Here is a 27,084-nt window from a genome sequence, read left to right as displayed (position 1 = left end):
ACCCAAGTCGCTTAGCCCCGGCAACCCGCACATTCCCGTGCTCCTCCTGCCCGGGACCGCTGGCCTGGCGCCCCCGCCGCTCCCCCTCCAGCCCTAGCCGCCGCTCGGGGCGGTGTGCTGGGTGCCCGAGAGGGGGCCGGCGCCCCGCCCGCGGCCGGGAGGGGGAAGGCGGGAGGAGGGCGCGCGCCCACACCCCGCCCCCGCCCCGGAGCCAGCCCGCGGAGCCCGCGGCCAGGGCGGCGCAGACCGGCCCAGCGACTCGCCCCGGCTGCGCGCCGGGACGCGCTCCCGCCGCCGCCACTGCTACCGCGTTCGCCCTCGCCCTTGTCCCCGGGGCTCGCGGAGAGAAGGTAACAGCGAGCTGGCCCGCGGGTCCCCAGCCTCGGGTGGTCGTGGACGTGGCGGGGGTATGCGGCGCCCGCAGAGACTCTGCACGCTCCTAGGCTCTCCGGGCTGGGGCGGGGGAGGGGACGGCCTGCCGAAGGCGCCCCGGTGCCAACAGGAAGGCCTGGAGCGCTGGGCGCGGAGTGGCGCCGGAACGCTCCAAGTTTTCGGGTGGTTTTTCCGTGTTCCCGGCCGGCGGAGCGGGGCAGAGAATTGGAGGGAAGGAGCGGTAAACCGGGTGGCGGGAGGAGGGGGCGAGCGAGGTCCGTCTAAGCTCCTTCCTGCCCTGCGAAGGGAAGGGAAGGAACCGGGAGGGGGCGATGTGTAGGAATGTCGGGCCCCTTGACGAAGCCGGCGCAGAGAGCGGGAAGTGGGGGGGTGGGGTCCCGCTGGGGACATGGACCAGGCACCCAGCCCCCTCCCCAGCCGCCGCATTCCAGGCCGGAGCAGCAGATGAGGTCATCTCGTCCGGTTCCCCTCGGGCCAAGGCAGCCGGCTGTCCCCTTCCCTCGCGGAGCGACTTTTCCACATTCGAACCTCCTGCCCCCCAGAAGGAATATTTTATGGCTAAAGCCTTTCCCGGACTTCCAATCCCAACTGCCTTCGAGTTGTTCTATCCTTGCCCCAACCACTCAAGACTCGCGAAGTCTGAAGCCCATTTTCTAGACCGGGAAACTGAGGTTCAGAGAGGCGAAGGAACTGACCTGGAGGCCACCGCGGCACGAAACGCGGCGCGGGCGCTATAACCCAGGTCTGTGGGAGATTTGGCCGGTAGCGCTCTGCCTCGCCCACTGAAGGGCTGACTTGGCTGTGACTTAGCATGGTGGGGCTAGAAGCTTCTCTCCCCGTTCCTCCTACCTCCCTTATGGCCCATGCACGCTCCTCCTCACCCGTTCCTAGTTTGTCTGTCTCTCCACCTGAAGCGGCTGCCCTTTGAGGAGCATGAGAAGCCAGCCCCCAAGGAGTTCACCCCTATTCCAGGGGCCAGAGTCACCCTAACCAATAGGTCCCCGCTGTCCATAGGTAGGAGTGGTGTTACCCAGGGTACCCTTGCGGGGAGGGGGCTGTGTGCACGCGAATGGCCTCCAGGATAAGAGGTGGCGCCGCTCGCGGGACACCTCGGCCTTGCGGGTGACCCCCCAGGTGAGCGCCGGGGTGCGGACGCCCCCCGCCTGCGCCTCTGCCCTCCCACCTGCGGTCAGACTGGTTCCTGGCTTACCTCCAACCACATGTGCCTCCACAGCGGCCCCTGTTGGCCTCTCCCAATACAGGGTCCCTGCCTGGGGCCTCAAACCCTGTCTTTGCGGTCATTACCACCATTGAGTAAGCTCCCACCCACCTTGTGCCCAGGCCTGACTATTCTCTATGGAGTAAATATAAAGACTCCTGGGACACCGAGGCTGCACAGTAACCACTCTTACCCAGGTCACAGGCACACTGAATCTGCAGAGCTGAGTTTCTCCTTCCTCCCAGGCCTGTCCTTCCCTGGCTCCCCGGCTGGCTGTGGCCTTTTCCCACAACTCTCCCCTATGCCCCTAGAGCCTTCACCCACCACCACCGACCACCAGCACTTACTCCTGATGTTAGCAGAATCCTGGGATGTTCCCAGCCACTCCCTTTTTCCACTCTGTGATCTAGGGCAAGATAATTCCCATTCTGTGCCTTTTTTTCATCTGTGAAATGGGTGCTGTGAGCATTAGCAGGTAGTATTCCAGGCCTAGTGAGGGGAGCTAGGCCTTGTACCAGGACAAACCGAGCCCTGCTTACTCCAGCAATACCCTGTGGTCTGCATCAAGTGCCAAATAGCTGCCACCACGCATCCCCAGAATGAGAGATGTTAGTATAAGGATGTTGGATTTGCACCTAGAGCTACCCTGCTCCAGCAACTGGAGGTTTAACTACAGCACTTTCCACTCTTACAACTCTCCTGGGAGGGGACCAGCTTTTGATGCTGTTCTGATTTTCCACGTGGGAAAAAGCTGTCCGCAGTAACAGTGTCCTGCCTTCGGCCCCACAACATGGCATTGTCTCTACTGCAGTGGGCAGGTGGAAACCCCTTGGAGGTGCCCAGAGGATTTGGGAGGTGGGACCATCACAAGATTGGGGTAGAAGCTGGTCTCCCAAGTTGCAGTGGCCCTGGGAGGAGAGGAGAGACTTGCTTCAAGAAGCCTGGGAGTTGGGGGGCTAGGAGAGAGGTGGATGTGGTCACATGGCAGACACAGTGACCCCTCCATATGACATTTCAGAATGACCCATCCCGCCCCCCAGTTCCTTCCCACAGAGATTCATCCTTCATCTGCAAAGCAGGGAGGCTTGGCCTATGGCATGTACCTGCTGTGTGACCTTGGCCAAGTCCTTTCCCTCTGAACCTTGGCTCTCCCTGTGAAATGGGCTAAACCCTGCAGCTCCGTGGGGCTGTTGGAGAGTCGGATGACATCATATAATGGTTGGCCAACTGCAGAGCGCCTCATAACTACAACAAACATTCCACGAGGACTTCTTGGTGCCACTGGTGCCAGGGAGAGGGATGATTCAGAATACCCCACCCCCCAGGGGGAGGAGTTAGGATTGGGGGAGGATCAGATGTTGGAAAGGGAAGAGAATGCAGTCGGAAAACAAAGCAAGCTTTGTTTTATTGGCTTCTTTGTTTTTATCTTGTTATTTAACCTATTTTGAATTTCAAATAATAGTCAAAGGGCAAGTATTGAGATTTTTATGTTTGGAGGTGGCAGCAAAGTTCTTGTTTAGGATTATTATCAGCTTTTATCGGCTGAGGTTCCAGGCCTGTGGAGGTAAGTGACTTGCCCAAGGTCACATGGTGAGGACATTGAATCCCCTACCTACCCTCCCTCGGAAGGTGGCAAGGGGCAATCCTTTGGCATGAAGGTTATCCTGTGGCATGAAGATATCCTGATTAAACTAGTATTAATTTGGCACTTGCCATGTGCAGAGCCCAAGCTGGGGCTGGGAAGGAGGAAGGCAGGAAAATCCAGGCAGCTGCCCCACCCTCAGAGGGCTCTGCCAGTCTGGGGAGACAAGATTGGGCTCCAGGAGTAAGTTAAAAGCTTTGTGAGTCAGAAGCTCTGAGTTCAAGTCTCAACTAGTTCTTTTGATATGACCTTGAGCAAGCTTGGTTATTCTCTGGGCCACGGGAAAACTGGTGGTCGGACCATAGGCCCATAGGTGTCCTTGAGCCTTCGGCACTTTCGATGATTCTAGAAGGGATAGGGTCAGACCAAGAGTCACGTAGAGAAGATGGGCGTTGTGGGGAGTTTACCAGGGGTGAGAGTGGGCAAGGAATCGCTTTCGGCACCAGCTGAGCTTTTTCCTGAAGTTGTTCCCTGATGATAAAGCTCCTACGTCACTGTGACCGACTATGATAAAGAATATGCTCAGGCATAAGGAGGCATCTGGAAAAAGCCACTTTTGACGACAGGATCCTTTTTCCAGGAAGCACCTTGAAGGCGGAGGGTTCTCAGGAACCTCTGCTAGGCTGTTTACACAGCTCTTCAAAGCCTTTGCGAGGCACCGCCTCCTGGTCATGGAATCGAGACAATTTAACCCATAGAAAAGGGAAGTGACTTGCTCAACCTGCCAACAGGAGGCAGTGTAGCTTGGGGCTCAAGGGATCGGGGAGGCCCTTCACCATTTCCTTTTGTGGAGGCTCAGGCAAGTCACTTCACTTCTTTGTGCCTCAGTTTCTCCCCTCTAATATAGTGCCTTCTTCATGGCTGTTGTATGGGTTAAATGAGTGATGAACGTAAGTCATTGGCACTTAGTAGGTGTTTCAGAAATGGGCCCTGTATGACCATACACACATCTGAAGATGTAATACACACACATCTTCAGTGTACAGCTTGATGAATTTTTTTTTGTGCCAATCAAAACGCACTCAAAGGCAACGGCAATTTTGATTTCTATCACTGTTTAGTTTTGCCTGTTCTTAAGTTTCCTATACATGGAAACACAGTGTGTCCTCCTTTGTGTGTCTGCTCGGCGTTTTGTCCGTGATCCCCACCCTGTTGTTGGCTGTCATTGTGTGTTCTTTTTAGCTGTTAGTATTTGGACCCAGGATTCCCCAGGCCTACCGTCACTTTTCTCTCTGTCTTTCAGGTCTCCACCTGAAAGTGAGGGGCTGTCCACATTTGAGGCACATCTTGTGCCTTCTCTGTTCTTGGACAGACCATCTATAGCTGCTTCCACCAGTCCAGGAGCCAGGCCGTAGGGAGAGACAAGCCATGGACCGCTCACAGCCTCAGTATTTGGGGGCAGCACTTTAGGAGAACAGAGGGGCAGCCTCTGTCCACCGCCTTACACTGGGAAGGAGGGGGCTGAGAAGTGGACCCTGATCCCAGCCCACCACCCACCCTAGGCCCTAAGTGGGCATGCACCAGCAGCTGTGAACAGCTAGAGCTGATGCCCGGCCCCCAGGGGGCCAGAGGAGCCCCCGCCATGAACCTGGGCAAGCTCTCGCCCGTGGGCTGGGTATCCAGCTCACACGGGAAGAGGCGGCTGACTGCAGACATGATCAGCCCCCCACTTGGAGACTTCCGCCACACTATGCACGTTGGCCGCGGTGGGGATGTCTTCGGTGACACGTCCTTTCTCAGCAACCACCATGGCAGCTCCGGGGGCACCCACCGCTCGCCCCGCAGCTTCCTGGCCAAGAAGCTACAGCAGGTGCGCAGAGTGGGGATGCCGTCCCGGAGGATAGCTTCCCCACAGGCTCCCTCGCCTGCTCCACCCGCCGTCTCCCCCATCATCAAGAATGCCATCTCCCTGCCCCAGCTCAACCAGGCCACCTACGACAGCCTCGTGGTGAGCAAGTTCAGCTTCGACAGCAGCCCTGCTGGATCCACGGACGGCCACTCCAGCTATGGTGAGCGCCTGGGTTATTTGCCCATTTTTCAGATGCTGAGGCCCAGAGGGTTCGATGGCTTAGCCAAGCCTCCAAGTGAGCTCTTTTCCCCCACAGTACCCTGTTTCCCCGAAAATGAGACCTAGCCGGACAATCATCTCTAAGGGGTCTTTTGGAGCAAAAATTAAATATAAGACCCGGTCTTATTTTACTGGAATATAAGACCGAGTCTTTATAATATAATTAATGTGATGTGATATGATATGATATAATACCAGGTATTATATTAATTTTTGCTCCAAAAGACACATTAGAGCTGATTGTCTGGCTAGGTCTTATTTTAAGGGAAACACGGTAGTTTGGTCTCACCATGGAGGTCAGGCCCAAACCCTAGACCGTGGATGGGGAGGGGTCAAGGAATGGGAACCAATTTACTCCCAAAAATACACTGACAAATTTGGAAAATCACTCACATGGACAGAGGCCAGAGGCCCTTCCTGCCTTGGTGGGACAGGCAGGTGCCGCCTGGCCTCTGCTGGACAGCTCACCTGGGGACAGGGCTCCTGCTGCCACCTGGTGGCCATCCACTTCCCTGCAGCCTTGCCCCCACCACCAGCGGCTGCCTCTAGTGCTCCCCCTGCAGGTCACTGCCCAGAACCCCAGGGAGGGCTGGTCCTCGGTAATCCCACTATGTCTCAGGCCTGGTAGCTAGCTCCGGAGCCAGGGGCTGAACCTTTGGAGAGCACCTGCCTGTCTTTTGAGTCTGTGACTTCTGTGCAGTCAGACCCTAGCTGCTGGTTCCTTCCCTGTGATCAGCCCGCAGGCTGTGGATTCACGTTTAGCCATCGGCCACTGTCATGGCAGGAGACCAGGGGCCACAGCCAAGTTCACAGTTGGGACTGAAAGTCAGGAGATTTAAGCTCAGGAGTGGCTCCACCTCATCAGACTGTGGCCCTAGGCAAGCCCTTCCCCTCCTCCCAAACTGAGCCTCACTTTCTTCATCTGCAAAATGGGAATGAGGATTATGTCATTTTCAGTTTCCAGGATTGACAGGAGGTCCACACAAGAGGCCATGGGGTTCACTATATTGGAGAGATGGAAGAAACTGAGGCCAGATGTGGGAGTGACTTGCTAGAGGCCACATAGCAAGCTGGGGTTGGTCTTGGCTCTCCCCTCCTCAATTCCTGGTTAAGGACCCAGCTCTAACCCCACTCCCCATTTCTCTTCTAGGCCTGGACTCCGGGTTCTGCACCATCTCCCGCTTGCCTCGCCCAGAAAAGCCTCGTGACCGAGACCGTGACAGTTCCTTCCCCTCTGAGCCTGAGCTTCGCCGCTCTGACTCCCTCTTGTCCTTCCGCCTGGACCTCGACCTTGGGCCCTCTCTCCTCAGCGAGCTGCTGGGGGTCATGAGCCTCTCAGAAGCCTCTGCAGCTGAGACCCCAGCCCCAGCCTCTGCTGCAACCCCGCCAGCCCCTGCCACAAACCCTCCGTCCTCTGCCACAAACCCTCCATCCTCTGCCTCAAGCCCTCCACCCCGTGGACACTACCCCAATGGGGTAACCACTGGCTTGAGCCCAATGGCTGAGGCGAGGGTCAGCCCGGTGGGAGAGTGTCCCCGCCCACCTGCTGACATGGCCTCTGGCAGGCACTGGGGAGCAGGCTGGGGCACCCGCCACTACACCGAGGTGGATGCTCGGCGGGAGCTGATGGAGGTGCTACCCCAGGCTCGGGCCTCTTGGGAGAGCCTGGACGAAGAGTGGGGGGCACCCCAGGCCGGCAGCAGGGCCCCCGTGCCCCGCATGGTGCAAGCAAACACCTTTGAGTTTGCCGATGCTGAGGAGGATGACGAGGTCAAGGTGTGAGTGGCTGAGCATGGGCTCAGGACCCGGCCCAGCCTCAGGCCACCGCCCACAAAGAGCCCAGATGCAGAGCCAGCTCCTCATCTGACGGCTGGGTCCTGCCAATAACAGATGGGAAAACCTGAGTTGCCCCCAAACCCTTCCAGTCCTCTGCAGGATAGCCATGGGAGGGAGGCTAGGCTTCTTCTGGGACCTGGATGTTCCTGAGGGCCCTGCCAGGCTGACCTGCCTCCCCGCACTGCCACTCTGGACCCAACAGCCATTTCTTCAGCCCTACCCCCACTGGCTGCAGGGACCAGCCTCACAGTGCTGCCTTTGTGCTGGGGAAGGTGACCTTCCTGGGTGGGGGGTAGGAAGCTTACCACACAGGGCCTTTGTTTCCTCCCAAAGGGACCGCCTGCCCCAGCTCATCCTGGAGCTGCCCCCAGCAGGGTTCCGCTGCACCCCAGCCCTTGCTAAGGCTGCTTCCCCAACATTCCCACCCCAACCCCCTCTTGTTCCAGAAGCCTCAGAGAAAAATCAGGTGTGACCCTCCCAACTTCCTGTGCACCCCAGATCTGCCTCTGGGTCCTGATTAAAAAAGGCTTTTTTGATAAAAGGTGTCTTGCAAGATGATTGGGGACCTGGGAGAACAGCGTCAGCTCCACCTGCTTAAATATCCTCAGCATTGGGTTTGGAAGCCAAGGACCCCCCCTCTGGGCCCCCAGTGAGGGGATGGGCCTAGGTAATGAGTAGCCAGACTGGAATGAATGTTCCTGTGATAAGAGGCCCAGGTGGGAGCCCTTATCTGCAGTTCCGGGAATAGCCCCTGGCCCAGGTGGCTGGAGCCAGTGCCTGCCCCATAATCCCACAGGGCAGCTTGGCACTTGCCCTGGTAATAACAGGGAATAGGTAGGCAGGAGTGGGTGCTTAGAGGTGTTCGGGAGCATGTCCCAACCCCCACTTGGCAGTCCTGTGCCTCAGTTTCCTCTATCATGAGGATGCTGAGAGCATTGAAATGCATAGAAAACACCAACCACAATTTGCCATAGAAAGACTAGATAAAGATGGATTCTTTAGTTTGTTCTTAGCCTTGGAGGAGGAAAATGGGGTCAGAGGGGCAGGAAGTGCAGGTGGGGAGCCAAGACCCAAGGGCTGCCAATCCTGTGTGACTGAGAAGAAGCTCAGGACCGGGAGTCAGCGCCAGGAGTCTGTCATTCCAGTGAGGTGCTGCCTGCTCAGTCAAGCTTGAAGGAGGAGATGTTGAACCCACCCTGCACGCTCAGGTAGCTCAGGTGGTTGTGGCCCAGCCTGTTCGGAAAGGTCAACTGGTGCCCATCCGGCAACTTCACCTTAAATTCATCTTTCTCAAAGGTCATGGTGAACTGCAGTGGAAAGGAGGGTGTCAGAGAGGCAGGAGGCACCCTGGAAATGGACCAAGGCTGTGCCTGGTGGCTCAAACCGTACCAGCACGTGTCTAGCCCAGGGTTCCCTACCATCTGGGCTCTCCCTTTGACATTGTCCTCAGGCCCCTTTCCCCCTTTGACCTCACCTTGACCTCTGACCCTGGGCTAAAGCACAGGTGATCTTCCCGTTTCTCCTGTCCCCATTTGTTGTCATCCAGTGAGTTGCAGACAATGGTGGATTCACCAAAGCGTGGGTTGAAATGCAGGTCCAGTTTATCTGTCGCTTGGCCCAGATTAATCGAGAAACTGCAGAGGAAGGGGTAACAGGTGAGGATTAGGGGCCAGCCCTAGGTAAAACACCTTGGGTCACAGGGTCTTGGTTGATCACAAGCTGGAACAATCACCAAAGAAAGGTTGTGTTCATTGAGGTCTGTGCCTTAAAACAAGGTGAGACTTGACACTGGAATATCATATTCCATTGGGAGCACAGACTAAGGCTCTCGACAGGAGAGGAACTGATAGTGAGAGTTTCAGGAATTTCAGAGTTTCAGGGAGTGCCTGTCCTGGAGGAAAGAATTGCTGTCTGTAGCTATCTGAAGACATATTAAATTTGGCCATAAACAGTTGTCAACCTAAGGTGGGGAGCTCCCTAGAGAAAGGCAAACCGGGTTGTGTGACTTCTTGGTAGGATCACTACAGGGAGCCTGGATTAGGCCTTAAGGGTCCCTGAGAATGGGACATTCTGGGTCACAGGGTGCCTTCAGGAGGTCTCAGACCAGAGATGTCTGCAACCTGGAGGGACCCAAGTAGGAGAAAGGGGTGACTTTTCTTTTGGCTCCTATCCCATGCATCTGCCTGTCTCCTTCCCAACCAAAAGGTGATGGAGATCAGTCCCAAGGAATGCTGAAATTGTTCTACACACATGAGAGCCCAGTGCTGAGCTGTAACCCCGCCAGGTAGATACTAATGAAGAGGATGCAAACGAGGCTATTTGGCGCCCCCTGGTGTCCGCCTCTGGTTTAACGTGTGTGAAAGGGTGGCCCCCAGCCGCTCAGCGGGGTAAAGAGGGTGGTGTCCTGGGGGTTGGGCTTTCAATAGAGGCACCTGACCCACAGGAGTGGGCAGAGTTCCAGGGGCTACGCCACTTACCCCTTCAGTGTCTGTTGGGCCAAAGAATAGAGCATATAGCGTCAGCTGTGAAGTTCATAGGGTCCCCACACCTAGGCTCAGACATGAAGGCAGGTTCTAAGAGGAGAGGATCCGGCAGGGGTATGGGAGTGAGCAAGGATGTAAAAAAAGCCCACTTGGCCTGAGATCACTCTCACCTCTGAGCATCTCATTGGGCTGCCCTCCCTGCCCCCACCTTCCTGGACTGTTCCGGGTCTGTGGACAGTCCCCCCACCTGCCCCTTTGCTCACCCATCAGCATCATCAGCGATCTTGCCCTTGATCTTCAGGGTTGTCCCCAACTTCATGTTCATGTTCATAATCTCAAATATCCCCTGCACCAACAGAGAACCAGTCCACACACAAAAATCAATTCCCCTCATTTCCAGATGCTTTTCATCAGTATCATCCCATCTTAACCTGGCCCACCTGAGGCAGCTGAGCTGCAAAGGGAAAGAGCCAGAGTGCTCTGATCAAAGCTTCCCAGAGACTCCCTCTTGCCCATTGTGCTTTGTTCTCATCCATCCCAGCCTGATTAGAAGAACAGCTGGGTCTGGAGATGTAGGGCCCCGCTGAGGGTACTTAGTTTTGCCCATCTATGAAATGGGTAGAGTGGTCCCTTCTGACCTCACAGTTCTCAAACATGTTCAAGTGATGAAAGCACACTGGCCTTAAGCAGAATCCCCCAAACAAGGATCTGTTTAGTTCCCGCACAAATTTGGAGTCAATTTCCTAACAGAAAATGACTATATCAAAGGCATGCAGGTCTTAGTCCATCCAAAACTAAGAATCTATAAAACTCCAGAAGTCACATGTCTGAAATGTCCATCAAAGCCCCTCTCCAAATCTCACTTTCCTCACCGATACAATAGGCTGATTTGATTTCTTCATTTAAAACCAGTTGCTGAGTGTCTTGTGTGTGACAGATGCTGTGGAAGGCCCTGAGGTTACCTTCAAGCTGGTTGGGAATATTTGTGATCATGTTTGCCATGCATAGAGCTTGGCTAAGGCAAAGCGAGGCCGGCCATTATTATGATTACTTCGTTATCCAGGGTTGGGATGCAGCTGGACAAACAGGGGTACCTGTGGGAGTGTGCAGGCCAGGCATCCTGGTCCCCGCTCAACAAAGTCTGAGGCCCAGACAGAGACAAGGCAAAGCTGGGGTGGGGTGGGGCAAGTGTCAGTGGCCCAGGTCTAGTGCCAGCTCTGTTCCTAACTGACTGAGTGACCTGGGGCCAGCTGTGCCGCATTCTGGTCCTCGGTTGCCCGATCTGTAATATAAGAGACTTGGACTAGGTGGTCTCTGGAGAAGGAGCAAACAAAGGGGGTGGGTGGGGTGACCAGGAGAAGGAGAAAGTGAGGAAAGTGTCTGGGCCCCAAAGGTCCTCCCTGAGAGGCAGAGGGTGGGGAGAGCTTCATCCCTTCCACACGTGACCCCCTCCAGTCACACTCAAACCCTGCATCCCATCTGTGTTGGTTTGAATAGTGTCTCCCAAAAAATCAGGTCCACCTGGAACCTGTAAAGGTGACCTATTTGGAAATAGGGTCTTTGCAGATGTAATTAGTTAAGATGAGGCCGTATGGGTTTAGGGTGGGCCGTGAATCTGCTATGACTCGCGTCCTTATAAGAAAGGGGTACAGAGACACAGACACACAGGGGAGAAAGCTATGACATTGAGTACGGAGACAGACACTCAGTGCAGCAGCTACAAGCCAAGGAACGCCTCAAGTTGCCAGCCACCAGCAAGAGCTGGAAGAGACAAGAAAGGATCCTCCCTAGAGTCTTCAGAGAGAACATGGCCCTGGCCCTGCTGACACCTTGATTTCAGACCTCTAGCATCTAAAACTGTAAGAAGATAAATTTATTATGGCAGCCACAGGAAACTAATACACCATCTAATTAATCCTCAAAAGAGGCCATCTGTGACTCAGTTCCCCAAATGCAGGAGAGTTCGGCTCAGAGAGGGGCAGTGACTCAGCCAAGGCCACACAGCAAGCTATAGCAAGAGCTAGGTTTGGAATCAAAGAATCAGGGACCTCCAAGAGCATCCACTCAATGTCCTGCAATGTACAGATTGTGACCTTGGGCAATTTAATCCCCGAGCCTCAGTTTCTTCATCTTTATAAAGCTCAATGGATGTTAGCAGTTATTATTGCTGCTATTAATATTACTGATGGGAAAACTGAGGCTAGAGAGTGGAAGAGACAGTCTCAGCAAGGTGGTGGAGGAAGCAGAGAACCTCAGTGCTGAAGGGCTGCGGAGATGATCTGTCCAACTTCCTTACTATACAGATGGGGAAACTGAGGCCTGGAGAGGGGCAGTGACGCTTTTCCCCTAGCAACCCCACCCCAACCCCATTCAGACAAAGATGTGGATGAATACTGGAGCCAGCATCCTCACCGACATGGTGGCAGCTCCCGGAGGCAGTTCTCGGTCACTCCCTGGAGGCCTGCGCTCAGGACCTCATCTCATGGGCTTGCTTATATCCTAGAATATTACACATTAACTCCCCCAAGGCCATAAATGGGGACTTTGGTCCCTTCTTCCCAGGTGTCTCTCCTCCCACATCGCCCAGTACCCAGAACAAACAAGCAGAAGACTCCTCATGGGGCCCACGCCACCCAGCCCAAAGCATCCTCCTGGCCTGGGTCCAGCCCGGCCTCCCGCCTCCTCCAGGATCCTGAGGGAGCTGCCCCAGAGCAGAGCCGGACTGGGCGCCAGGAGACGGGCACAGATGGGCACAAATGCTCCACGAGCTTGGCAGGCCACCCAGCGTCCCTGAGCCTACTTCCTCTTCCTGAAACAGGCAGACTTGTTTGGTAAAACACCTCTAAGGTTCTTGTTTGTTTTCTATGATGTCGAGATTCACTTTGAGAGTCTTTTGGTTTATTTTCTCCCCTTACCCCATGATTTTTCTGATCATACATGTACATTTGAAAAGCAATATATGGTGGATTCAAAGAAAACATCTAGAAATATCTACAACCAACTAACTGTTAAAAATGGAGAAGCGAGTGAGAGGGCTGAGGGGAGGGATTACTGGGGATTTAAATGTGTTTCTCTACTTCTACTACTTGTGGAATTGACATGTTTACCACAGGCAATTAGAGCTATTACTTAAGAAGAAAAACCATCACTCATAACCCCAACACCAGAACGAAACTTTATTGGCACATTTCTTTCCATTGGTGGTTTTCTATGGATTTATATGCTAGACACCCCTCTGTTATGCAACTGTTGATCCTTCTTTGTTCGGTAAACATTAAAGCCCACAAATCTATATTTCTGAGCTATATTTTAATGGCAGGTGAAATATTCCACTTTTCAATGTCTAAATGTATTTAACCAATTTCCTTCTGCTAAACTCTTAACATTAATTCTAAATGTTTGCTATTAAAAATACTGCTGCATTAAATCAATTTGCACATAAAGATTGGCTGCATCATGACAACTTATTTAGGGCAGATTCCCAGAAGTAGAATTTTTCTAGAGCCCTGGTTTGGCAAGCCAGCGCAGTTTCCATTAGAGCTGGCAGTGGCCTCTTTGGGTGGGGAGCTGGGAAGTTGGCCCAGCTGAGGGCTCTCCATGCCAGGAGCCTACGTGGCTCGCTGCCTGGTGCTCACATAAGACACCACCTGCCCACCCCAAGAGGAGAGTGATTTCCTCATTTTATCCACAAGGAAATTCATTCCTTCTCAGCCTTTCTCCCAGGGCCATGGCAAAGCCCAAGCAAGATAAGGAGTTTTAAAGTGCTGTATACACGGAAACTCTCTAATCAACAGAAACTACACCTTGTAAAGGTGGTATTTTTCTGATTATAGTAGTAATTCTAGCTCACTGTGGAAGGTTTTGGAAAGTGCAAAAAGTAAAGAGAACTTAAAAGTTTACTTGTTTTAGAAAAGTGTTTAAAGATAAGGGATACATTTCTGAATTGTGTACTTTTCTGCATGTATGTTTTACATCAATGAAAGGTTTTTAGAAGAAAGAGAGAGAGAGAGAGAGAGAGAGAGAGAGAGAGAGAGAGAGAGAGAGAGAGAGAGAGAGAGGAAGGAAGGAAGAAAGAAAAGAATCATCTACCCTTGCATCTCCAACCTTATTCTCCTAATAATGCCTACCTTCTGAACTTTACAAAGCATTTTCTCCAGCCTTCACCATAATAAACTCAAGAAATCCTCAAGGTGATCTTTATTATTAACCCATTTTAATAGGTTCCCAGGATGTATACAACTAGTAAGTAGCAGAGCTTGCCTTGACTACCAACCCATTGCTCAGATGACTGTCAAGGCACGTAACACGGCCGTCACTTAGTGAAGAGAATATCTGATCTCCAGGAGTATGACCTTAAACCTTTGGGGTAGTGGCAGCCTCTGAGATGACCCCCAATGATCACCATCACCTGGTATTCACACCCTTGTATAAATGGCTCCCCTTGAGTGTGGCTGGCCCCAGTGACTTTATTCTAATTAACAGAATACTAGAATATGGCAAAAGTGATGGGATGTCACCTCCAAGGTTAGGTTACAAAAAGACTGATAGCAAAAATAAAGATCACAAAAAGACTGTGGGCGCTCTCTCTCTCTCTCTCTCTCTCTCTCTCTCTCTCTCTCTCTCTCTCTCTCTCTCTCGTAGTCCTATGGAGAGGTCCTTGTGCCAAGAAACTGATGTCTTCAGCCAATTGCCAAGGAAGACCTGAGGCCTGCCAACAGCCATGTGAGTGAACTTGGCAGTGGATTTGCCCCCACTTAAGCCTTGGGATGGCTGGTGTAGCCAACATCATGTTTACAGCCGTATGGAGACCCTGAGCCAGAAGGCACCCAGCCAAATCTTATCTGGATTCCTAATCCACAGAAACTCTGAGAAACATGTTTCTTATTTTAAGTCCCTAAGTTTTTGTTAATTTGTTACACAGCAACAGAACTAATACACTGTACCAAGCAGTTGTTATCGAAAGCTTGGTGGGATAAAGAATATTCATGAAGGTCTCTTGACTACAGAATTGGTAGTCTGTTCATGTCCCTAAACATTCTACTATATTGATCTTTTTAAAGAACCAGCTACTGGTTTTGTTTCCTTCCTTACTGTCTTCCTTTATGATCATTTCCTTTTTCTTTTAGTGTTTCTTTTATTTCTCAAGTTGAATGTTTAATTCATTGATTTTTCATCTTTTCTTTTTACAAATAAAAGCACTTAAGGCTGTAAATTTTCCTCTGACTACCACTCTGGCCACTTCTCATACGTTTTGGGATGTTCTGCTCAGTATTCCAAGTGTTACCTTTGAATCCAGCTAGATGATCAGGTAGGTTCCTCAGCATTTAGTAAGTGCTTTATAAGTATTTATTGACTGACTGACTGAACAGCAAAAATAATAATATTAACAGTCATTGGGGAAGAGGTGGAAAGTGAAACATCAATAATAATACAGGATTGGCTAAGTTAATGATGCTATGAAAATATAAATGAACTATTATGCAGCCATCAAAAATAACATTTTTGGGTGACCCTTTATGACCAGGGTTCCTTAATCATGTACAGTGTTAAGTGGATAACGCAGCTACCGAAGCAGGTTCCCAGGACTTCATGACGGGCCCTTAGTGATCTGCCCTTAGTGACTGCACATGAGGCCACCAGGCTGTGCTAAGAGGCCCTAAGAGCAGCCATAACAAAGCTGCTAGTGTATACACCTCTGGGGTGCCAAGAAGGACATCAGCGAGCTGGCCACACGGGGACTCCCTCATGTCACACAAGCACATATGAGTTTATTCAAATGCACGGGATTGAGGGCCTCCATAGAAGTATAAAATACAGCCAGGCCTTAAAGAGACGAAGTCTGGCAGGGGAGACAAGCTTGGGCACCAGAAAGAACTAGAAAATAATTCCTCACACTGCAATGGAAGGTTTCAGAAAGTCCCAGGCCCCTGGGGGCAGGAGGGAGTCCAATGTCATTTGGAGGATGGTATAGGACTGGAATATTATTTCTACCAGTTCCTAGCTGGTAGTGACCTCACGCCTAGTTACTTCTCTCAGTCAGTCTCCTCCTGAGACTAAGTGTTGTGAGGATTGAAGGCGACAAAGCCTGGCATTTCATTAATAGTTAACAGATAATATTTATTCTGTTATCAGGAGCCCCATGCCCCACCTGTGTTGGCTGTGAGGGAGGCAACTCACCCCGCTTGGAACCACATCTAAGCCCACAGGCCTGTGAGAATGTTCTCCTCACAATCTCCCGGGGCCCCATTAGTACTTTCCTATGCCTGAGGTACTTCTGCCTTCATGGGCCCCTTCCTTCATTAAAAAAAAAAAATTATATATTATATATACACATACAGGTCTGACAATTAAGTTCGCGAACTAGTTGCAACAATGTTGCTAACCGTTTTTGATATCAGAGGTATTATTCATTATGAATCTGTACCAACTGGACAAACAGGTCACCAACTTTACTACTTGGAAGTACTGAAAAGGCTGCGTGAAAAAGTCAGACCACCTGAACTTTTCACCAACAGTTCATGGCTCTTGCATCGCGACAATGCACCAGCTCACATGGCACTGCCTGTGAGGGAGTTTTTAGCCAGGAAACAAATAACTGTATTGGAACACCCTCCCTACTCACCTGCTCTGGCCCCCCAGTGACTTCTTTCTTTACCAAAGATAAAGGAAATATCGAAAGGAAGACTTTTCCCCCACCCCGACTAGGGAATATTGGGGAACAGTGTGCCCCCTCCAGGGCCCATCGGCTCCAAGTTGTTGTCCTTCAATCTAGTGGTGAACGGCGCAGCTCAGCTCCAAGTCCAGTCGCCATTTTCAATCTTTAGTTGCAGGGGGCACAGCCCACCATCCCGTGCAGGTAACCAGTAACCTTGTTGTTAAGAGTTCGTGCTCTAACCAACTGAGCCATCCGGCCACCCCTCCGGCAGGCAGCTCGGCGGCAGCTTGTTGTCTTCAATCTAGTTGTGGAGGGCGCAGCTCACAGGCCTATGTGGGAATCGAACCGGAAACCCTGTTGTTCAGAGCTCATGCTCTAACCGAGCCATCTGGCCACCCTGAAAGGAAGACATTTTGATGACATTCAGGACATCAAGAGTAATATGATGACAGCTCTGATGGCCATTCCAGAAAAAGAGTTCCAAAATTGCTTTGAAGGGTGGACTAGGCGCTGACGTCGGTGCATAGCTTCCCAAGGGGAGTATTTCAAAGGTGACCATAGTGATAGTCAGCAATGAGGTATGTAGCACTTTTTCTAGGATGCATTCGCGAACTGAATTGTCAGACTTCGGATGTAAACACACACACACATATATAATTATATTTTATGACTGCTTAGAGTGAATATATCATTGTTATATATTAAAACATTGTCTTCTACCTAAAAGTTCATTTCCTTCTTCTGATTTGACGAGACGATAAAACATATCAGTGGCCCCTAAAGTGTCCTTGGGCCCGAGGCACTGTGCCCAGGGCGCCTAATGGAGAAGTCTGCCATGGCTTCCGGGGCCTGTTAGCCACCGGCCTCCTGCTGTTGGGGAACTTTGGTCCCGAGATTTCTGAGATCCCTGCCTATCTCCTCTCATGTGCTTCGCCTCCCAAAGAACAAACAGATCGGCACAGATGTCATCTCCATCCCAGCTTTCCTCCCTGCTCACCCCTCCCAACGTCGTCTTTGTCTTCGTCTTGGGGAGCCGACAGAGGGAGCAGGGAGGTCAGGGACTGTGGCAGGGGAAGCACTGAGTTCTTAGCATGAAATGGGTGAGTGTCAAGTCCTAGCTCTGTCACCTACAAGCTGAGCAGCCATGGCAAGTCAATTCGAGCCTCAGTTTCTTCAGCTGTGAAAGGGAGCAAACAGAACCTTCTTCCCCAGGGGGATTGTGAGAATTTTTAAAATTTGTTTTAATTTAAAAAGTAAACATACGTAGCACATGGGGCACATAATAGATGCTAAAAAAATAAATAAATAAACAACTGTCTTCCTTGTATCCTTCCTTTGGGAGAGAATTTTTAAATGGGTAAAGGTTTCACCTGAGATGATGAAGGTAGGTGTCCAGGTGGGCAGCGGGACAAAGACACTGGGGATCAATTTGCAATGAGCAGCAGGCAGGATAAGCATCCAACAGCCTGCACTCTGGCTGGTGAGCACATTCCTTCTCCTCCCCCTGGAGGATAAGTCTCCTTGGGAAGCCAGTGTCCATCTTCTCAGAGCTGGGGGAGCCTCGGACCAGATCATGGGGGGATGGTGCGGAAAAAAATGCTAGTGACAGCTAGATGTATCATCTCAAGGGGGCCAGATGCTTACACCAGCAAGTTAGGGGCCCCGTCTCTCCTGGATGGAGCTGGGGCTCATGATCTGTGCTTTCCAGGCTCCGTGCAGATCACAACCCTTCCTGTTCCCACAGTCTTTCTTCAGATGTGTTAGTCTCAGGCACAGGGAGGCCTTTCTATAGCTGTGTGACCTTGGGCAAGTCATGTAACCTCTCTGGGCTTTAGTTTGTCCATACATAAAATGGAAATTGTAACTGTCACTCTGGGCAGGGTAGATGTGAGCCTTAAGAACGTATATGAAGCACTAAACACAGTGCCGACCCATGTTCAATACTGAATAAATGTTCGCTGTGATTAAAGAGTATTATTAAGCCTGCCTGGATGTTCAGGCTGCCTGAGTGCATGTCCAGCCCAGCCCTGCTTCTCCAACTCTGTCCAGCTGACTGTCGGTCCTTCTAGAGATTTCCACAGAGCCCTTACCTCACCCAGCCCAAGGCTCTTCCTTGTTTAACCTGATTGCCAGGTTCGGTGGCCCCACTCTGAACCCCAGCTTTTGGCTGCTTTCCTGGCTGGTGTATCTCCAGGACCACTTAGGTCCCCTGGAGCTTGGGTCATCCTCACCTCACCTGGTGGGGGGGTGGGAGGGATGTTGAGGGTGAAAGGAATTTGGAGAAGTAGGAGGAGGGGATGGGCCACAGCCACTTGGCGGCTTCCACAATCCTTCCACCCCCCGACTGGGGTCTTTGTAAAATGGAAATGACAACACCCCACTTTCCTGCTCTAAACCCTCCAGTGGCTTGTTCTAGAACAAAATTTCTTAGAACAAAATCCAAACTCCCCTCCTAGCAGACAAGGCCCACCTGCTCTGGTCCTATCCACCTTGCAGCCTTATCTCACCCTACATGCCCCCTGGCCAAGCTGACCTTGGTGAATGTCCCTTGCATTCACCAAGCTCATTCCGGTTTCAAGCCTGTGTCATTGTTGTTCTCTCCACCTACAACCCTTCCCCAGGTCTTGGCTGGACCTTATCATGTTGGTCTTAACTCAAAAGTGGGTGGATGGATGGATGGATAGATGGAAGGGTGGATGGATGCGTGGGACGGTGAAAAGGTAACTGGGTGGTTGGGTGAGGAGATGGATAGATGGGTGGGTGGTTGGATGGTGGATCAGCATCAGGAAGCCCTCAACACAGAGCCCAGAAGGGTGGGTATTTTCAGGGGCTCCGGTCTAGTGACACAGAGCCCCATTGCTTCCTCCCCACTCCCCTCCAACAGACGATTATCAAGCCGTTTGGACCAGGGAGGCTCCTTCTTAGCGTCACACGTACCTGCATACACTTGGTGCTGGGTCGATATATAGAAGAGACGCAAAGATTGCCCATCTGCCCTGAGGATGGTATAGTCCTGCCCTTGGGTTTGCCAACAGCTGTGAATTGGGGGTTGTAACCCAGATGTTGTTTCCACCCCCATGGATCGGCCCCTTCAGCTGTGACCAGGCCATCAAGGTCCCCTTGTCCACAGGAAGATTGTGTCGCCCAGGCCTGGGAGTTGGAACCAGGCTCAGGGCTGGGGTCTCTTCTCCTGAGGAAGAGTACTCCAGGACCACCAAGTAACAGAAAGCTTGCTTTATTTGTTTAATTTCTAGAGAGACATTATCTATGGAAAATTTTCCTCTTGCCACTTGTAAGAAGCAGGATACGGAACATAATAGTCTCTTCTGGGCTTGACATACAGAATCTAGCACATAGTAGATGCTCAGCTATTGTTATTCTGTAGCTAATAGCTAGTGGCTGGCATTTGCTGAACGTTCCCCAAGCATTGGGCCACTTTGAGGCCCCTCACCTCTGGACACCTGACAGCTCCAACCCTCTGTCTCCCCAGGTACAGTAGAAGGGGCTCAGCATGACCTTCTAGCTCAATATCTGGTGATCTCTGGGTCTTGGTTACTCCCTCTGCCACCTTTTCCTGTCCACACCACCCACTTCACTGACTGGGGGTTCCACTGGTCTGCTCACAGACTCATGAGCCCTTCTCCCCTGAAGAATTCTAGAGACCCCCAGCCTCTCTCTCCCCATTCTTCACATCCTAGGTCCTCAGCCCAACCCACAGGAGTTGATTTGCAACATCAGTTCACCAGTCTGTCTGTTTCCTGGCAAGCAGCTGACACCTGTTTGGTTTCACAACCCTCATACATGGCTGGTGGGGATGTAAAATTGTGCAGCCATTATGGAAAACAGTTTGACAGTTCCTCAAAGAGCTAAACTTAGAATGATCTATATGACCCAGCACTTTCACTCCTAGGTAGAATCGAAAGGAATTGAAAATAGGGACTTGGACAAATACTTGTACATCAACGTTCATAGCAACGTTATTCACAATAGACAGAAAATAGAAAAAGCTGAGTGTCTGTCAATAGATGAATGCATACACAAAATGTGGTATATACACACCATGGAATATTATTTGGCCCTAAAAAGGAATGACGTGCTGATACATGCTATTACATAGATGATCCTTGAAAACGTGCTCACTGAAAGAAGGAAGACACAAAAAGTCACACATTGTATGATTCCACTTTTAGGAAATGTACAATACGATTCCTACATGGACCAGTGAAAAACAACTGCTTGAGCTTGGAGCCGAGCCGCCGGTGGGCGGCCAGTTTGCCAAGTGGTTAGAGCGCAGTGCTCATAACACCAAGATCGCTGGTTTGATTCCCACATGGGCTAGTGAGCTGTGTCCTCCACAACTAGGTTGAAAATGAATTGACCTGGAGCTGAGCTGCGCCCCCTACAACTGGATGGAAAAACAATGATTTGATATGGAGCTGATGGGTCCTGGAAAAACACACTGTTTCCCAATATTCCCCAATAAAAAATAAAAAAAGAAGCAAAATTCGTTGCTATGAACATTGATGTACAAGTATTTGTCCAAGTCCCTATTTTCAATTCCTTTCAAGTCTACCTAGGAGTGAAAGTGCTGGGTCATATAGATCATTCTAACTTTAGCTCTTTGAGGATCTGTCAAACTGTTTTCCATAATGGCTGCACAATTTTACATCCCCACCAGCCATGTATGAGGGTTGAGAAACCAAACAGGTGTCAGAAAGAAAGAAAGAAATCTACAAGAGATAAATTCATAGAGACAGAAAGTAAACTAAAGGTTACCAGGGGCTCGGGGAGCTATTGTTTTATGAGTAGAGAGGTTCTGTTTGCAATGATGAAAAACTTCTGGAAATAGATGGTGGTGGTTGCATAACATTGTGAATGTAATTAATGCCACTAAATTTTGCACTTAAAATGGAAAATTTTATGTTATATATATTTTGCTACAATGTTTTAAAATTAATAATGTAATATACATATTCCCAATTACTATGTACAGGTGTGAAAGTTGGACAGTGGAAAAGGCTAATAGGAAAAAAATTGATCCATTTGAAATGTGATGTTGGAGGAGAGCTCTATGAATACCCTGGACCACCAGGAAGATGAACAAGGTGTCCTCGTGCAAATTCAGCCTGAAACATCACTGGAGACAAAAAAATGACAAAACTGAAGCTGTCCTACTTCGGGCACATCATGAGAAGGTAGGCTTCTTTGGAAAAGACAATAATGCTATAAAAAACGGAAGGCAGCAGGAAAAAAGAAAGACCAAATATGAGATGGATTAACTCCATAAAAAAAGCCATAGGCGTGAGTCCACAGGAGCTGAGCAGGGCTGCTGCTGAGGACAGGCCATGTGGACATCACTCATTCATAGGGTCTCCAGGAGTCGAAGCTGACTCATTGGCACATAATACACATATACCGAAAACACTGAATTGTACACTTTAAGTGGGCGAATCCTATGGTATGTGAATTATATCTCAATAGAGCTATTTTGAAAACCAGAGCTTCCCTGGATTCATCATGGCAACTTATTTCACTTATTTTCCTTTTAAGCCCACATCTGGAGTTTGGCTCCACCCAGCGGGTGCAGCAAACAGCAAACGTGGTTTTAAGAGGTTGTGGAAGGAGTAACCTCTCTACAGGAGAGATAGAAAGCATTTGCCTCCTCCTGCTGGCCATTGAGAGAACAATCTAATTCAGTAAGAAAAACAGCTTGTCAATTGCTAAGCATCTACCTCAGAAAAATGAAAAATTAAGACACGCGTGTGATTAAAAAAAACACTTTACAAAGATCAAAAGGCTTTTATAGGGAACAAGTCTCCCTCCTGCCCCAATCCCCAAGCCACCCAGAGGTGAACATCCTTCTCACGCTTCCTTCCAGAGACATCCTATGTGCCACGCAGATGAGGGCGTGCCATACACACAGTTTCGTCCCTTGGTTTCATTCTCATAACAATATATCTCGGAGATTTTTCCACATCAGTAAAACACTTTTTTCTTTCTAAAGCCTGGATTCGACTAATCTGAGAGCCAACGCATGGGAAGTTGGGTTGGACATACATTGAGTTTGAGTTTAGTGAGTTATAGTTATAAAGTTCATAGTCATATCTATGAATAGTTAGGTGGTCCCAATGTAAGAAGTGGTTTCTAGAAATACTTCTATCATCCATACCCCCTCTGCTGATTCACTTGGTGTCCTGACCTAAGGGTGCAAGGACAGAGGTCACATCCCTATTGTCAGCAAGATGTCTGTCCTAGGCACCCAACATGGGAAGAACCTGACCAGTGGAGGAGATCCAAGATCTGCATTGTATGGAGACAGAAGTTAGTCGATGTAAAACTCTCGCAACTCTCATATATGTAAAATGACAAGTGGAGAGTTCAGTTCCCACGGACACCTAGTTACAAGGTAATTCCGTGCCATTGGGAAGACAATCAATAATACAGAAAATGAAACTATAAATGCACCAAGACTAGCTTCTTTTGTTGGGAGTCATGTTCAATAGAATTGACCAGAATGCCTCAGGTATAGGACACAGACCTGGAGCAGTACTACAAACAACCAGCATACCTGTGTGTGACATTGAATGTTTTATAGATCATGACACAGGGTGTTATGTCTCAGCATAAAACACATTTTGTTCTAACAAAATCAGCAGCTCCTGATGAAACTGCACAGAAAATCTGGCTTTCCCAAATTTGACAATGTTAAAAAGTTACGATTTACATGGCATTACCAATAACAGATACGAAGCTGAGAAAAACTTTTCTAAAATGAAACACAATGTTTTTGATCAAACATGCTAGAAGTTTGACTTTTCTTTCTCCTTATAGAAATATAATAAAATCACTGCTTCATATATGAAAAGTATGCAGCCCAAAATTGTAGGGAAAAAAATGTATCATAGTGGCATGTCAGGTAGTTAAGTAAAAATTTCTTATTATTTTGATCTTATAATTATGGTATTTATCAGCTTTGGAAAGTTTGTAATTTATAGGAATTTATTTTCTCACTCTAACTAAACAACTAATTTTGCATGCGTAATTTTATATTCTTTTTTTTTAAGAGCTCTCCAAATTTTTGCAAACTTCAGGCTCCAGAATACTTGAGTTCACGCGGTCCTGACATAAAATGCATTTCTTACATTAGATATCTGTCCAAAAATATCGAAAAGCTCTGGACTAGATAAATGATCTCATAGATTTCTTCCAGCTCCGGAATTCTCTTAACTGTGGGAAACACGCCCTGTCCCCTTCCTCCCAGCAGCTGCAACTCTGACAGAAAGACAAAGAAGTCCTTTCTGGGAGTTTATCCAAGTCTTTCCTGCTATACTTGGAGTCCTACTCCCTTGCAAAGGCAGGAAAAGACAAAGTGCCAGTGTGCAGAGTTCCCAGGGGAGAGGTTAAGACAAATGCCCCGAAGGTATAAGCTTTGGGGGAAAGGAGTAGAACCAAAGCCCCAAATGTAGGGAATAGAATTGAAGGCCTCTCCCAATATAACAATAATAGTCACCATTTGGAGCTTTATTTATCATTTACTGAGAGCCCACTGTATGCTAGGTGTTTTACATGTTATCTCTAAGGCTCCACCAACTGAGACTCAAAAGGTGAAATGAGATGCCCAAAGTCACATAGCTCTGCTCTCTCCAGCCCTGCATACCTTTCCCTCCAGCCCTGTCATACTTTCCGGGTGTCCCAACGATCTTACCTACCGCATACTGTCCCTTCATCTTGGGGGAGGAAATTGTTCCTCCTTCTTTAGTTCCCTACTCAAGGGCAGCTCTTCTCTCTCACCCCTCCCTTCACCTCCAGGACGATTGGTCCCTCCTTGGCAGCACTGAAAATATACCCATACAGGACTTGTCACAACGCCTCAGGCTCACAGCTCCCTGGTGCTTTGTTTTCGCGGCACCACCCCATCTGAAATTACATTGTTCACTTATGTGTGTATTAATTTACTAGACTATAAATTCCACGAAGGCGGTGCCTTGACTTATTCACCCCTGTATTCCCTGACACAGTACTTGGCACAGGGTGGGCGCTCACTAATTGTTTTCTTGTGTAACCTCCGCCTCAAAGCTTTGCTACAAGCGCCAAGTCCCAGAGCACCTGAATGAATGGTCCATCATCCAATTAACTAGAGCAATATTTGCATATTGCCTTCCTATTGGTCTAATTCCGGGGTCTCTAGTTTCCTTCCAGCCAGTGGGGTGCGGGTCATAGTGTCAGCCTCTGTGGCCACACCCCCTGTAAACCAGCTATACCTACCCTCTGGAAAAGGGTGGGAGGCGGGAAGGGCTTGCCCAGACTCTTCACTCCCCAGCCCCATATTCCTCCACTCCCCACACTCGGGTTGGCGCGCAATTCAGTCACTGGCAAGTGTGACCCACCTGGTATACCTGAGCACCAGAGCTGGGAGATGCCGATATTAGAAGAGATGGGGCAGTGGGAGGCGGGGGTCCAAGGTCCCACTGCACTGTAGAGATCGCCCACACAACACAATCAGACCTTGGGGCTAGTGTGTCTCCTAGCCGTGCCCATCTCAGATCCAAGGACCTTGAGGAACCAGAGCTGGCTTGAGCAGGCGGCTCGGGGAGCAGGGGGCACACTGAGCATAGGGTAAAGCTAACTTTGGACTGCGAATTCCTGGGCCATACCTCCAGAGAGTCCAAGCTGAATATGAGGTTGTCCAGGAGCCTGAATTCTAAATTAGCTCCTCAGTGGATTTTGACATAGGTAGTCACCTTAGAGAAAACCAGCAAAGTAGACCCAGCGCAACCTTGGAAATCAAGCAGATCTTGGTCCTGGTTCCCCATTAACTTGTGGCCTCAGTCAACATTTTCTTTAACCTCTCCAGACCTCAGTTTCCTCCTCTGTAAAAAAAGGGAGACTAATCCCTACTTCGGAGGGGTGATATATTATGGCACATCAAAGGTGTGTAAAAGTCATGGCACACAGCAGGTGAGTCAATAACTGGTAGCAAATCATCTTTATCATGGAATCTGAGCAAAGGTGGTGAAACAAACTGTCACAAGGGAGATTCTCACCCCCCAATAACCCCCTCCTCCCCCCCACACACAGCAAAGCCCAATGAACGAGTTAATTTTTCCAGTGGCCTCAATCCTCTCCCTCCACACACAAGAAACTACCCAGTCTCCCTTGAACCAAGCCTTATTTTTGCTGTCCCATTGTTTCAGGCAATCCAGATTTTCTGGGAAAACCTTAATTGCAAACAACCGGTTAGATCATCGTCTGTAATATAGGCATTTGTATTTGTTCTGAATTTACCTTTCCTTCCACCTAAAAGGTCATTCTTTTCAATAACAATAATTCATTAAATGTACAGAGAAATAAAGCTAAATTTTAATACTTTATGAACCTTTTCATTTATGTAAATTCATAAATCAGGGCAATAATCTTCCTTACATGGACGGTGTGGCCTAGTTCTGATTCGGAAATATGAGCACTCTCCTTGCTTCTGCACACTCACATAAGGAGTGAATACATACATTCCATGTACTCTACCATCTTTCTGATGTCTGCTTTCTCCTCAGTCAGCAAGTGGCACCTGAAATCGTGTTTCCTGGGGCCAAGTATGGACTTTGGGTGCAGAGACTCGAGCTTGAGTTCAAATTCTGGCTCTGGTCTTCTTAGCTGACCTCAGGACCTTTGCACTTGCTGTTCTCTCTGCCCGGACACACTTCTTACAGCTGGCTCCTTCTCAGCTTAAATGTCAACTCCTCCAAAAGGTATGCCCCGGGGCACTCCACACATGGCCTCCACTCCCCTCACACCAGCCCATTTGGGTACCCTTGTAATTACCTTGGTGTGTTTTGTTTGCTTTTATGCTTTCTTGTCCTTTAAAGGCAAGGACTTGGTCTTAAATGGGCTCTTGTGATGGAGGCTCTATGAGGGCATTGGCCAACCACATCCTCACACAGGGCCTCAGAATCTGTAAAACAGAAAATAATACCCTATTCTGAGGTCCGTGTGAGGGTTAGGAGACAGTGACAGCCATGGCCCTTTGTGCCCTCACCCCCAAGGGTCTCCCTGGAAGGGAGACGTGAGCCAGGATCTGGCTGCGGTCACAGGGGACGGAGTTGAGGCCACATCTCAGCCTGTTCCCTGGACCTTCTACAACTCCCCCAAGAAAGGATTGGGTGCCCTCACACATGGATCTCCTCCAAGTTCTTTCCCCATTTCCTCTTATTCCTGCCCTACCCATCGTCACCAGCATGTCCACTGTTGGAGGGCTTTTTCTGAGAAGGGTCTGAGGCATTAAGCCATTGGAGGTCAGCACCGGTTAGGTGATTACAGCTGCTTCAAGGACGACTCAGCTTTACTTGCTGCTTCCCTCCCCGGCATTTCCAAGTCACTCAGAGCAACACGTTTGCAAATGATGGAGATGGGAACAGGGGCCACAGGCCAAATTACTGCATTTCCTGTTTCCTGTGTTGGTCCTCCTTTCATTTACCATCCTCAAGTTCCTCCTTCTTTCTACACCTTCTCCCCTGACCCCCAGTCTGGGCTAGGCCCTACCTGCATAGCCACAGCTCCTGAGTCTCCTTCACCAATCCCTACTCTCCAGGATTTCCTGAGGCACAGCCTAGAGCCTAGGTTAAGAGCACAACTTGGAGTGCACGTGCGTGCAAACGCACACACACACTCACTGTGCACTGTTGGGTGCATTCCTGCACCCCTCTATCCATAAAACTTACGAATAATAGTTTCTACTTATTCATTTATTCAATGCATGTTTATTGAATACCTACTACATGCCAGCTACTCTTT

The 27,084-nt window shown here is 49.9% G+C and overlaps 2 protein-coding genes across 5 annotated transcripts; one reads left to right on the top strand and one right to left on the bottom strand.

Moving 5' to 3' along the window:
* The first annotated feature begins 216 nt into the window (after positions 1-216).
* CDC42EP1 (CDC42 effector protein 1) lies at positions 217-7,699 on the top strand. 4 transcript variants are annotated; one of them, XM_033118131.1, is made up of 4 exons: positions 217-350; positions 4,498-5,064; positions 5,173-5,263; positions 6,473-7,699. In XM_033118131.1, the coding sequence occupies exons 2-4, from the start codon at positions 4,801-4,803 to the stop codon at positions 7,102-7,104; spliced, it is 987 nt and encodes a 328-aa protein (XP_032974022.1). In that variant the 5' UTR covers positions 217-350; positions 4,498-4,800; the 3' UTR covers positions 7,105-7,699. The 4 variants fall into 4 exon arrangements, with proteins under 4 accessions (XP_032974022.1, XP_032974019.1, XP_032974020.1 ...); XM_033118129.1 differs by adding an exon at positions 825-1,135 and having other exon boundaries at positions 234-350; positions 4,498-5,263; XM_033118128.1 differs by having other exon boundaries at positions 4,498-5,263.
* Positions 7,700-8,129: 430 nt separating this feature from the next.
* On the bottom strand, positions 8,130-12,196 carry LGALS2 (galectin 2). Its single transcript, XM_033117814.1, has 4 exons — positions 12,054-12,196; positions 9,905-9,987; positions 8,633-8,792; positions 8,130-8,465 (listed from the first exon to the last, which is right to left on the bottom strand). Exons 1-4 carry the CDS (start codon positions 12,057-12,059, stop codon positions 8,319-8,321), a joined length of 396 nt encoding a protein of 131 aa, XP_032973705.1. The 5' UTR covers positions 12,060-12,196; the 3' UTR covers positions 8,130-8,318.
* Positions 12,197-27,084: the final 14,888 nt, after the last annotated feature.

Source organism: Rhinolophus ferrumequinum, chromosome 10 (genome assembly GCF_004115265.2).
Source record: "Rhinolophus ferrumequinum isolate MPI-CBG mRhiFer1 chromosome 10, mRhiFer1_v1.p, whole genome shotgun sequence".
In the NCBI taxonomy this organism is placed as follows: domain Eukaryota; kingdom Metazoa; phylum Chordata; class Mammalia; order Chiroptera; family Rhinolophidae; genus Rhinolophus; species Rhinolophus ferrumequinum.
This window is presented reverse-complemented; position numbering and strand designations above follow the sequence as displayed.

Bases quoted from the DNA above. Each gene is read 5' to 3' on its own strand.
- CDC42EP1 (XM_033118128.1), top strand. From the start codon at position 4,801: ATGCCCGGCCCCCAGGGGGCCAGAGGAGCCCCCGCCATGAACCTGGGC. The intron at 5,264-6,472 runs GTGAGCGCCTGG...TTTCTCTTCTAG, and splicing joins GGACGGCCACTCCAGCTATG to GCCTGGACTCCGGGTTCTGC.
- LGALS2 (XM_033117814.1), bottom strand. The intron at 8,793-9,904 runs GTGAGCAAAGGG...CTTCCTCTGCAG, and splicing joins ATCGCTGATGATGCTGATGG to TTTCTCGATTAATCTGGGCC. The intron at 8,466-8,632 runs GTGAGGTCAAAG...TTTCCACTGCAG, and splicing joins GCCCAGGGTCAGAGGTCAAG to TTCACCATGACCTTTGAGAA.